The sequence below is a fragment of the Lissotriton helveticus genome, chromosome 10 (genome assembly GCF_964261635.1).
Source record: "Lissotriton helveticus chromosome 10, aLisHel1.1, whole genome shotgun sequence".
NCBI lineage: Eukaryota > Metazoa > Chordata > Amphibia > Caudata > Salamandridae > Lissotriton > Lissotriton helveticus.
In genome coordinates, this window is record NC_136071.1 from 267521870 (window position 1) to 267535096 (window position 13227).

General features: G+C 45.4%; 1 protein-coding gene across 4 annotated transcripts in view; it reads left to right on the forward strand.

The window, feature by feature from the left end:
* MINDY4 (MINDY lysine 48 deubiquitinase 4) overlaps positions 1 to 13227 on the forward strand; it is a 638720-nt gene that overhangs the window by 143000 nt on the left and 482493 nt on the right. For all 4 annotated transcript variants that reach the window (XM_078665290.1, XM_078665287.1, XM_078665289.1 and 1 more), the window contains exons 4-5: positions 6623 to 6875; positions 8674 to 9104. In XM_078665290.1, coding sequence (XP_078521416.1) covers positions 6623 to 6875; positions 8674 to 9104 — 684 coding nt within the window. The remainder of the gene's footprint in view (positions 1 to 6622; positions 6876 to 8673; positions 9105 to 13227) is intronic.

Here is a 13227-nt window from a genome sequence, read left to right on the forward strand (position 1 = left end):
GGAATTACCAGTACCTCGGTTTTATCCGGGTTGATCTTTAGTAGGTTTTCCGTCATCCACCCCACGGTAAACCTTAAGATGTTTTGAGCTTGGATTTGTGCTGTCCCTGTGTTATCAATGCTCAGCACAAGTTGAGTGTCGTCAGCATAGTTGAAGACTCTACAACCCATCTCAGCCAAGGACGCAATCAGGGGCTGCAGATAAAGGTTGAACAGAAGTGGGGACAGTGCGGAACCCTGCGGTACCCCGCACTCTAAGAACCCCACCTCCGATATCGACTCCCCCAGTTGTATCCTCTGTGTCCTTCCCAAAAGGAAAGATTGCAACCACTTAAAGGCCAAGCCTTTGATCCCAAAGGCCTCCAGTCTTCCCAGGAGCAGGTCATGGCTGACGGTATCGAACGCCGCTGACAGATCTAATAATATCAGGGCGCTCGGTTTTTTGCCGTCAGCCATGCCTCTCAGTTCATCTAGCACCGAGAGCATCACTAACTCGGTGCTATGGTGTGCTCGAAACCCCGCCTGTCGTTCATGCAGTAAGCAATGGGATTCGAGGTACAGGGACAGGGACTTCAGCACATGTTGCTCTAGGACCTTTGCAAGGAAGGGCAGCTGGGAGATCGGCCTGTAGTTCTTCAGGGCAGACGGGTCTGCGCCTGGTTTCTTCAGCAGAGGTCTGACACGCGCCTCCTTAAGATCACTTGGTAGGTATCCTGTCTCTAGGGACCTATTAAGGAGAGAAATAATCCGAGCTTCCAATAGTGGCCGTGCTACACGGAAGACACTAGGGGGACATGGATCCGCTGGGGAGCCAGATTTGGTTTTACCCATTAGCTGCTCTAAGCTCAGCTCATCCAGCTCAGGGAACTGTAACATAGAACAGTGAGCAGGATTATGAACCTTGGAGTGTATGGTATCACTATTCACCATACTATTCTTTATTTCCAGGATAATGGTCTTTACTTTATCTAGGAAATACCCCTGGAAGGTGTCACAGTTAATGGGAGGCTCCGAATTCTCCTGTTTTTTGCTCAACTCCGATAGGATTTGAAAGGTCTCCCTCTGGGTGTTCCTAGCCTTCTGTAGACGAGACTCATAATACTCCGCCTTAGCTTGAGAAATAAGTTTTTTATACAGGTGGAGTGAGTCTTTGTATTGGTTCTTTGCTGTATCCTGCTTAGTTTTCCTCCAGATTCTCTCCCGGGCTCGGAGTTTCCTTTTTTGTTCCCTTAGCCGCGGAGTAAACCATGGGGCCTCTTTACCAGGTCCCTTGGTTAACTGAGTTTTTTCCGGTGCTATCTGGTCAATGGCTTTAATCAAGTTCTGGATTAGGTCTGTATATTCAACGTCTAGACTTCCATCTGTATTCGTCAGACAGGCCATTTCCGGGAGCACCGAGGTCAAGGTTTTTAAATCAACCTCAGTCCATTTGCGGATCTTTCTGGTACCTCGGGGTAGAAGCTTTAAATAGTCTTTAACATTTACATCACAGGTCACCAGATAGTGATCAGTCCAGACACAGGGACTCACATCCCTAAGGATAACGTTTGGGTCCGTGGTCCATACTAGATCAAGCGTATGACCCTTGATGTGTGTGGGTACTTCCACGAGTTGACTAAAACTCAGGGCGGACATGGTAGTATCTAACTGGCGTGTAGACAGGTCCCTTTGGAGTCTATCCCAGTGCATATTAAAATCTCCCATTATCACGATTTTCTTGTATCTAGTGCAGAGGTCTGATATAATGGGGGCAAATAAATCGTTAAAAAGTGGGGATGAGTTGGGCGGACGGTAAACCGACAAAATCACCCAGCAGGAGTTGTTTAGGGAAATCTTTACTCCAACTAGATCAGCTAAATCCACTGTTTCGGATAAAAGTTTCTCCACGGATAAGGTTTTTTTAAATAGAATCGCCACTCCGCCACCCCGTGCCGATCCTGCACGGTTCTGCCATATAGCGTCATAGCCATTGGGGAGGGCAGCAATGATGTCCGGCATGGAGTTTTCACCCATCCAGGTTTCTGAGAGCGTCAGGATGTCTAAATCTCTATCCTGAAGTAGGGTGTAGATCTCCACGTGATGACTGTGAAGAGACCTAGTATTCAGACTGGCTATCTTTAGCACTGGGTGTTGTGTTTTAGAGATACTGTTGTAAGACCGCAGTATAGCATACTTTTCCAGCTTAGCGATAACATTTTGATCGAGTGACAACTGACCCTTATCTAAACAATGGAGCTCTTCCGCCGAATAAGTATAGCGATGCTCAGAGGTTCGAGCCCCCGAGCCCGCCCGTGCGCGGACGGGCGCAGACGGGCGCAGACGGGCTGGACTCTGGCGTGACTCCGGCGATGCTCTGGCGATCCCGCAGCGCGTGACCGCTGCGCGTGAGCATGGTCTGCTTATGTACCGGTCTAGCGTCCTTGTGACGACTAGACCGTGCAGATCCTCAGCCCCCACCCAAGATGTCTGCCGCTGTGGCAGTCGATAGCTTCAAACCAATGCAGTGAAACTGCAAGCTACAAGCTTGTCAAGTGGCATGAGAAGCCGCCCCAACGCGGTGTTTTGTAGTTTTTTTTAAAGTGCAGGTAAGTGGCGATTTTAGGAGCAGGGTGAACACATAAAAACACAAAAAAACGGGATCATTAAAATCGATCTATAAAAGCTCCTAATGAGCGCTGTGCGTTCTATGCTGCCTCCTGTCTTGAAGGATTGCCAAGAATGTGATTTCCAAGTAGCCGGCCGCCTAATTTGCTCGGCTTATGTACCGGTCTAGCGTCCTTGTGACGACTAGACCGTGCAGATCCTCAGCCCCCACCCAAGATGTCTGCCGCTGTGGCAGTCGATAGCTTCAAACCAATGCAGTGAAACTGCAAGCTACAAGCTTGTCAAGTGGCATGAGAAGCCGCCCCAACGCGGTGTTTTGTAGTTTTTTTTAAAGTGCAGGTAAGTGGCGATTTTAGGAGCAGGGTGAACACATAAAAACACAAAAAAACGGGATCATTAAAATCGATCTATAAAAGCTCCTAATGAGCGCTGTGCGTTCTATGCTGCCTCCTGTCTTGAAGGATTGCCAAGAATGTGATTTTGGGGAAGACCAGACCTTTGCCGGGCATGTCGCCCAGTTTTAACGACCCTCGATGAAGACAGCCTCAGGTACCTTCTGTGGGTCATGGCCCACCCGTAAGGCCGGTGGTCGGACCGGGACAGAGCTAAAAGCTCCGCAGCCTGTCATTAGCACGCCTTTGACAGGGTGGGCATCGACATTGTTGGGCCCCTGGACTCCAAGACTGCCTTAGGCAGATTTATCCTGGTCTTGCTGGACCATGCCACCAGAAACCCAAAGACCACACCTCTGAGGTCTGTGATTGCACCCACAGTGGCTAGGGCCCTGATTGGAACATTTATCTAAGTGGGGTTCCCCAAAGAAGTAGTGTCTGACAGGGCCCCTAACTTCATGTCTGCGTACCTATAGTCCGTGTGCAATTACTGTGGAGTAACTTATAAGTTCTCCCCAACATATCACCCTAGGACAAATCGGCTTGTTGAGTCAGTCAACAAGACCCTTAAAGGCATGATTATGGGCCTGACTGAGCCATGAGGTGGAAGTGGGACGTCCTCTTACCATGCCTGCTTTTTGCCCACATGGACGCCCCACATAAGGGAGTTGTGTTCAGCCCTTTCAAGCTCCTCTATAGCCACCCTGTTAGGAGACCTCTCGGTTTGGGGAAGGATAGATGGGAGCAAGCTTCCAAGAAGCCCCCCCTCCCCCAGGATGTAATCAGTTTCATGCTGGCACTCTGAAACTAGATGCAGCGCTTCTGGAAGAAGGCCACTGCCAATATAGAAGCCAGCCAGGATGTGATGAGATTCTGGTGGAACCAGAAGGCCATTCTGGTTGAGGAGTTGCAGCTTGGCCAAAAAAATGTGGGTTATGAAGCCCATGGACCAAGTTAATCGACCTATGGTCTGGGTCCTACACGGTGAAAGAGAGAAAGGAGGAGGCCACCTACTTGGTGGACCTCAGGATTTCCAGGAACCACTTAAGGGGATTCCATGTAAACTGCCTCAAGCCACACTACGAGAGGTCTGAAATCTCCATAATCCTGGTGACAGCTGATGGGATGGAAGAGGAGAGTGAACTTCCCCCCAACCTCCTATCTTCCAATGAGCAGCCTCTCTGTTCTCCCACATCCCCAGGCTTACTCATCTGTCTACCCATGAAATAGATACTGGAGACAGCATGTCTGTAAAGAGCAACATTTACAGACTGTCAGACAAGGTGAGGGCCAACATAAAAGCAGAGGGATCCAAGATGCTTGACTTGGGGGTGATTTAACACTCCAGTCCTCCCTGGTCTAGCCCAGTGGTGCTGGTGCCCAAAGTCACCCACTTGGTGCCACCCCAGAACTCATGTTCTGTTTGGATTATAGGGGCCTCAATTTAGTTACCAAAATTGATGTTCACCCTGCCCCCCGAGCTGATGAGGTAATCAGCAGACTGGGGGCTGGCAAGTTCATGAGTACCTTTGACTTGACATCGGGGTATTGGCAGATCTTACTGAGGGGGACGAAAGAGAAGTCTATATTTGTGACCCCAAGGGGCCACTTCAAATTCAGGGTGATGCCCTTTAGGTTGATGAATGCCCCTACCACCTTCCAGAGATTGGTCAACTGGGTCCTGATGGGATGGAGGCATTCTGTGCCACCTAACTGGACCAACCTGGACGGCTTGGCTGTCTTCAGCTCCAGCTGGGATGAACACCTGTTTCACCTTCAGGAAGTGCTTTAGGCCCTGCAACAGGCCGGTCTGACTATCAAGCCAGGATCTGCCCAAAAGGGCAGGGATCTGTGGTGTATCTGGGACACCTGGTGGCTGGAGTAAGGTACAGCTCCTCCAAGCCAGGATAGAGACTATCCTGACATGAGACCCCCCTAAAACTCGGACTGAAGCTTCCTGGATATTCTAGGAGGTTTGCCACGGGATATGTCACCATTGTTGCCCTCTAGACTGAGCTGACTTCCAAGAAGCAGTCCAAGAAGGTGATCTGGCCTGCCAGAAAGCCTTTGACACCTTCAAGGAAGCCATGTGCTCGACACCTGTGCTCAAGTCTCCTTACTTCTACCAGCAATTCAACTTGCAGATGGATGCTTCAGAGCATGGCACCGGGGCTCTACTGTGACAGTCAAAAGAGGAGGGCCTTGATCAACCTATAGCCTTCATCAGTAGGAAGTTACTTCCCAGGGAACAGAGGTGGAGTGCTATTGAGCAAAAAGCATTTGCTCTGGTATGGGCACTGAAGAAGCGGTTTGGGACTCACATCTAGGCTCATGCAGGTGAGTGGTGAGAATCCCACGTTGTTGGAATACTGCTCTATACCTGACCATGCCATGTTCTTTCACTTTAAGAATGTTTCCATCACTAATGTTAACTCATATTGTGTATCTAATTTTACTATGGAAATGTGCTTAAGAATAAAGGCGTCTTTTACATTATAGTTGCAGATGTGTTAGTTATAATTCAGCCATTTTCCATATAGGAATATGTACCTCTACGTAAATTATTTTGCGCAGCTTAGCATGAAACATTTGTGCCTATAAGATGGGGTGGGGGCTTGTAACATCCACCCTTGTGTGGCATTTTTTATTTTAACGACCGAAAGCATCACCTTTGTATTTGATGTCTCCCTGTTTTGTAGCAATGCTCAATGAGGGTAAAAAACCTGTGCTTAATCAAAGGGTTAAGCACAGGTTAATTAAGTTAAATTTTGTGGTTCACTATGTGAAGGGTTGTTGCTGTTGCTTGAGAAGGGCCCACAACCCCCTCAACCAACTACCCAATTTCTCACATCACCTGAAAGCGCAGATTCAGTATTTCACAAAATGATGGCAGGCTTTGATAATATTAGGTACATCATTTACATGATGTGCCCAGAAAACTTTTTTGCGGTGTATCACATATTATAGCAGTAGCAATAAGATGACGGTCAGACACATACATCTCCTTTTGGTGACTTTATCTTGAAACTATGTGACCACTTCATGTGTCAGCTGCTTTTCCACAATATGGAGCAGAATGACCAGTCCCCATTGCACAGAGGCTTAATGACACCATTGTAGGTAGGAAGCAACAGCCACGGTCACTGACCTGTGTGTCGCCTGCAAGGAACCAGGCCTGCCTTTACAGGATGCCAGCATCATCCGCCCCAGTCTAGGAGGTGCCTATGACCCTCCTAGTCCACTGGCACGCCAGTTGCATGACTTGGGGAATGCAACTTCTACACCTCTCCCAAACTGGACTGTAAAATTTGTTTCGGAGGCAGTGTTTACTGTAGTGGCATAAAAGTCGGACACCCTTGAGAAAACACCCCAAAAAATATCAATATGCTTTACGACTAATTAATGTTGAATTCAGTATTATGGACCAGCCTGCACCTTGTGCGCAAAGAACAGGTACAGAATGGCAAATGTATTGGGTTTGTTCTTAACTGCATGCTCTGTATCATCCACCTCCATAATCATTTCTAATCTGCACTGTACTGACAAGGAAACCTTGAGTACACTAGTAAAGAGACGATCAATATGGACAATTTGAACATGTTCAATGTCTCATCTTTTTTGTAATAGATCCGTTGGTGATATTTCAGTCCAGCCATTGAAACACCATGCTGCAAGTAAAAAATCTACTACTGGCGCAGTAAGCAGTGGCTCATCCTCCGAAGGAGAGACCAAGGAGAAAACCAGCTTCAGAAATACTGCAGAAGATAAAGTGAAATCTACGGAACCCTTAGGAGAGATGAAGACAGCAGATATTTCCAAGCCGAGATCTGGCCGAATCGTTCGGGGAATGATGGCTGGCCCCATTTCCAGTTCACAAGAGGTACCCATTTTCTCAAACTTCATACAACCACTTGTACAGTCAGTATGGCATTTTAACTGTTGATCTATTTGTCTGACCTAGAACCTTTTGTTTCGAAAAGATACACCCCAGCCCTAAAATTAATGTAATTTGTCTTCACCTTGGAGAGGCGCTCCATTGACTTTGTGGATAGCGGCTACTTTAGATCCTCCGGGGGACAGATGAAGAAAGTATTTTCTGTTTTTTTTACAAACTAGTCACAACTTTGCTTTTTATGATATATTTACAGTTATTTCTATATAGAAAATGAGTTCATCTATATTTGCCCATTTATTGCTGTACATATGATGTATTTTTTTAACATCTTTATGTATGCAGTGAAAGCGCTTCTCATGCTATAACAGCTAAATAAACACAAAAACTTACTGAGCATCTTTTCACTTGGCGCTGTGGGCATTCTTGCTGCGAGGGTGAACATTTAGCTAAGTGTATATTTTTGGGTCCTAATCTTGAATTTCCTTGAATTTTCCCTCTTCTATCCCTCCACTATCGTTCTCAATCCAAATAACTGACTAACATAGCCACCACTCAAATTACTTTCATATTTCACTATACTAATCCCCCACTATTCCTTAATGGGTTCCGAAGTAGCATGCTACTCTCTGAAAAAGCACTTCAACTCCCTATCAAGGGTAGAAAGCGCTATATAAATGCAAAGCTTTTTCCCTCTTCTATCCCTGCTCTATCCTTCTCAATCCAAATACCTGTCTAACATATCCACCACTCAAATCACTTTCAAATTTCACTGTACAAATTCACCACTAATCATTTGTGGGCCTGGAGTAGCATGCTACTCACCGGAAAAGCCTGTATTAGAAAGATTTTCTGTGTCTTTCTGTTGTAGTTCTCCTGACTTACTCGAACTTCAAGAACAAGCCTGGAATTCAGGAATAAGGCAAGAGTACCTCAAGAAAGAGTTACACATGGTCATACCAAAATGATTGTGAATCCGTCTCGTAGTGTTGGTAGGCGGTGGCACCGGGCAGGGTTGTACACACTGTCACCTGCTGACATCGGGATTTTAGGAATACCCAATAGCGCATTATTTTTTTAGTTCTTTTGCCAAGACGATTTCAGCAGGGACGTTTTTAGGATTTTGGGAGCCCTGGGCCTAATGCATTTTTGGACCCTTGTTCGGAACAACTTTGACTTTATGATCTAGTTTCAGCTCTTTCATGCCCTCTTCGTTCAAATTCTAAATGTGTTTACATCTGATATTCAGGGATATTGATGGGTGTTTTCAATATTGTAACACAACAGCAGTTCACTAATATTACTGCAAATAATCTCTGTCACACCCTCCCATTTCTCATATGTGAGGTCCTGTACTGATCTAAAAGAAACTTTTTTATGGATGTTGCATGAAACATAAACTCATTTTGTCAGCAAAATTTCTGTAATAGACTCTCAAACATTAAAAATAAATGATAGAAAAAATGCAACAATCTGTTTAAAAATGATTCACGGTAATCAGGGCAAGGCTCTCTGCAGAACATAGCTGGCTCAGTCAGGGGGCCTCCTGAAAGGCTAGGGCCCTGGGCCCGAGCCCACTTTGCCCATGCCTTAAAACGTGTCTGGATTTCAGAGCAGATGTTTAAAAAACATAGGTAACCTTTATCATTTATTGTATCAAGCTTAAAATTATTCATTAATAGTTCATTATTTTAAACGTTTATCTCCTGCAATTGTAAATAATGTATTATGTACGGTTGGAGTGAAGAGATAGTTCAGTCGTCTTTTTTTACATTTGTCTATCTAGGATTCCTTAAAAAAACGGACAGTAAGAAGACCCCCAAGTGCCACGTGCATCACACCTTCTAAATATGAAGCCCCATTAAAAATGAATCAGGAGGTCCCAGTTGCAAATGTTCAGGATCGCGTGGGAAGCTCCAGCCATGGTGGCAGCTCCTCAAATACTGCCTTGAACCTCGGCAAAGATTTTGCGGCCAAAGTCCTGGCAGAATCTTTATCCTACAGTGCCACAGACAAGACGCGAAGAGTTTCTTTGGGGAGAGAGGATCCGCTTGGGAGAAAAACGTCCGAAAGGGATAGAAATGTAACTGACGATTTCCTCATGAAAAAACTTGATCAGACAGAGGTCAATGAGAGAAATTTCAAATATAGTTTTTCTCTTGAAAGTGCTGGAGATGGACAGGAGAAAAGAGTCAGAGGAAGCAAAAGAAATGAAAGGTGAGTGTATAGTGTGGTACATTGTTTGAAGCTGTAATACCGCCTATATGCATACAATAATGTCCCTTTGATAAATAGTTCAGAGTGACCTACTACCTATATTTTTACTCCAGCAACATGTCCTAGGTTTTAAAATCTACTCCTTATACATCGATTTGTATATATATATATATATATATATATATACACATACCCCTTATACATGGATATTTATATATAATATACGTCACGAAGGTCTGATTCTGAGTGGTGTTCAATAGTACAACAGCATGATGAATCTACAGTACCTCTAGATACAGGTGCTCTCTAAAACCACCAAATATTAAAATATTATTAATGTAGATCAAGTACTCAGTCACCAAGGCACTTCTTTTTTTTGTCTTTTTGCCAATCTGATTATTATGGCCAAGTTCAGTAGTAGTACTCCGTCCCCGAGACCGATGTGTGCTCTGCACGGTCACTTAGCGGCGTGCCACTGCGCTAGATCCAGACATATTATGAATGGTGCCAAAAGGCGCAGCTGAGAATCTTTTATGCATGGATGATGAGGTTTCCACACGGCATGTAATTACATCTTCTAAAAATGTTTGGTGTCTGGAACAGAAGTCGTTTGTAAGTGCTCGCGTATGGCGGACACTAGTATCACTATAGTGAGGTCAATGTCATGAAATTTCCATTATAACATTTATATAGCTTTTATTACCCCTATGAGGGATGTTGAAGTGCTTGCCTTTAGGGATAGCACTCTACACCGTGTAAAGTATGTGGTTGGAAGAGTGTTGTGTTTGCTTTGACTCTATTTGGGAAATGTTTCCAAGTAGTGCAGGGTGACCATCGAGTTGCCATTATCATGCTAGTTAGGGTCATGACCTTCTGTAACCTATTTACACTCCCCATTTCTATCTTTCCTTTGTCCCTTACTTTCTTGAATGACAGCAACTTTTACTATTACACACTGTCCCTGCTCATGTCTGCTACAGCGCTTGAATGCTTCTCTGGTGCAATTCACCTTGAGTGATACAATTTTGCATTTCTCATTCTGCATTGTGCTGCTTTTTAGGTCTCGCCTGACGAGACATTTAGTAACTGGGTTTTAAAAGTGCTACCTACAGGCTTTTGCCAGCCACCAGCTTGCTATTAAGCGCACAAGCACACGCGACGTGCACAGCTGCCATCTGGCTTTCTCTAATGGCTCATTAAGCCTTACAGTTTGCGCGTGAATCCCCTCCCTCCTCGTCGTGATCACTTTCACTTTCCCGCGCGTATGTTATTTTTCTCCCACTCCCTCCTCGTCGTGATCACTTTCACTTTCACACGCGTATGTTATTTTTTTAGTTGGAGTGAAGCGCAGCGCGCGCGTGAATCCCTTCCCCTAACCCCTCCCTCCTTGTCAAGATCACTTTCACTATCCCGCGCGTAAGTGAAGCGCGTAATATTGTTAGTTAGAGCTGAAATGTTACTGCACCGGCTATCCCTCGGGTGCACCGGAAAAGAACCTTCGGTTGCTCCGGAAGTTTTTCCTGTTCCCACCCCCGTCCCGTTGTCCGCGTTCCTTTTCTTACGGCCCCCCTCCCCCAATCCCCCCGATCCTGCCCACTTCACTTCCCCCTCCATGGCTGCTCAGGTGTCGACAGACTCAGAACCCCACCCCTCTATGATACCTCCCACTTCACTTCCCCCTCCATGGCTGCTATGGTCTTGACAGACTCTTGACCCCCTTCCCCTAACCCCCGCGACCCTACCCACTTCCATTCCCCTTCCCCCTGGCTGCTCAGGTGTTGACAGACTCAAACCTCACTGCCTCTCACACAATGAAATCTCTTTACAGGTGGCAGGTCTGCAGTTGTGCCACAGCCCCGGACATCAAGAGAGAGAACAGATCAGTGAGCGCCAGACTATGCTCTTAGTATCACTCATTGGCCCTGTGTTGCATTTGCCTCAAGTGTTTTTGAAAGGTGAGGGCCCGAGGATGATCATGCAAGTGCAACTCCTCACTCACTCACTCACTCCATTCGCATCAAGTGCTTCACGCTGTCTACCAATAAGCCCTATGCTCCTTATGCTGTTCGGCCAGGAGCTCCAAGCGCTTCACACTCGCTGTGTGTGGACCCAAGAGCCTGTTCTAGTGCAGGCATCGAGAGATCTGAAACTTGCACCATGCATGAAGGCAAGTGCACTAGAGCTATAGAATGATGCAGGTACTCTGGAAAATATATGGATATTTTCAGTTGTGAGATCACCAGAAGAACCTCACTTTAAAAAAGGCATGAAGCTTCAGAATGACACTCCAAGAACGGTTCCGGGAAACCTAAACTATTGGCAAAAAGAAGTACTGAGGAGCAGGCAGTGTCCTGGGGATCTTTGTCACTAATAACAAGGAACAGGACTTAGGAACCATGCTAATGACATGTATGAACTTATTCCAATACACATAGCGCACCAGGACTCAGGCTACTTCAATGTTAGATCATGTGTAATTTTTAACAATTATGCCACCTCAGGATATAAAATTAGTCGAAAAAGAAAAATTGGTGAAGGTCATCTTGATTTAATCAGTTGATATGTCTTACACCTCACCCTACCCTCCAAATCACTTGAAGGTCTATTACCAAAATACACAATCAACTTAAATAGCTCCTCAATTATCAGAACTATTCACCAACTGCTAGTAAACAAATCATAGTTGGTGGACAAGAACGTTCATCTGAACCTACACTCGCAAACCCAAGCATCTAACGTCTTATTCATCAGTGACTTCAACATATGGGCAGACAAGCACAACAACACGCTTGCATTAGATGTAATCAATAATATGAATGAACTTGGATTCGGGCAGGTTGTTAAAGGTCACACACGCATGACCGAATGACCACATTTTCACACATATGACATCAAATATGCCACACTTTAGATCCAACTTCAAATATGGTCAGCCCATGCATACGTCTCCACCTGAACATCTGAACATATGGTAATGTCTGCGCCCATACATTACAAATAAACTAATATTGTTTTCCCTCTGCATTTAAGTGAGCCAAAGAAGGCTTCTTCCAACAGTCCAGCTTGCGCCAAGCATGTGACTTTTGTTTGGCACTAGTTTTCAGGAAATTACACAATTTCGCTGGGCTCTGAATAACGGGACAGAGGCGAGTCCTTATAAAGGGAGCAGCCATTGAGCTCCGTATCCAGGAAGGACTCGAAAATATAGATTTACATATCGTTTGCAAATGCCTTTCATCCTCCACCTCCGCTCTACCCTTCAAAGACCATATCAAGACAAGCATTGGCATAGCCAATAGGTCTCGTTTTTGGGACCTTATGGGATGTCTGGACTGGGTGGGGAGTCTGTACTGGCCCAGGGACTTCTGGAAGAGTAGCGCATGGATGTGATTTACAGCGGGAGAAGCAGGTAAGCCCCCACGCTGCCCCACCATTTTATTTTCGCAGCAACCGCTGCTGACATCACCCCCTTATATTGTGTCTTATTTATGAGGTAAATAACATGATATTAGGGTCAGGGCTTCCTGGGCTTGTGGACTGTTACAAGAGTGTAACCATAAATGTTTCTACCTGTTTACTTGTACATATATGTAATTAATGCATAGTGTGCACATAAAAAACACTTTTCCTTTTTCATTAGTAAAATGTCTAGTCAATAATTTAGTGGGTGTTGTTTGTTGCATACCTGTAGACTGGGGGACTAAATTCCACCATTTATCCCAAGCACGTCTTGGACTACTCTGCCTTGATACCTTGAGTGAGTGTGCTGCAATGGGACACTTGGTCCCAGTAAACGGAGGTTGCACACTTATCACCTGAGAAGACTCACACCTTTCCAAGTAATAGCCCACTTACCTGCATTGGTGGGGGTTGGGTGTCCTGCGCCTAACCTTCGCTGTGCTCGGTGGGGAGCTTGGCCGCAAGTTGCCGAGGGGGTTTGGCATATGCTCAACTTAGAATATGATAAGAAAACACAGAAATTCACTGAAGAAAACACATGTTGTAGATAGGTATGGTAATAAGATGTTAACTTACACTTAAAAACAAATGTAATTTAGTGAAAAATACAAGGATTGAAGCACTATTGTAGTTAGTTATTCTAATGAGATTAGAACAAATGTGT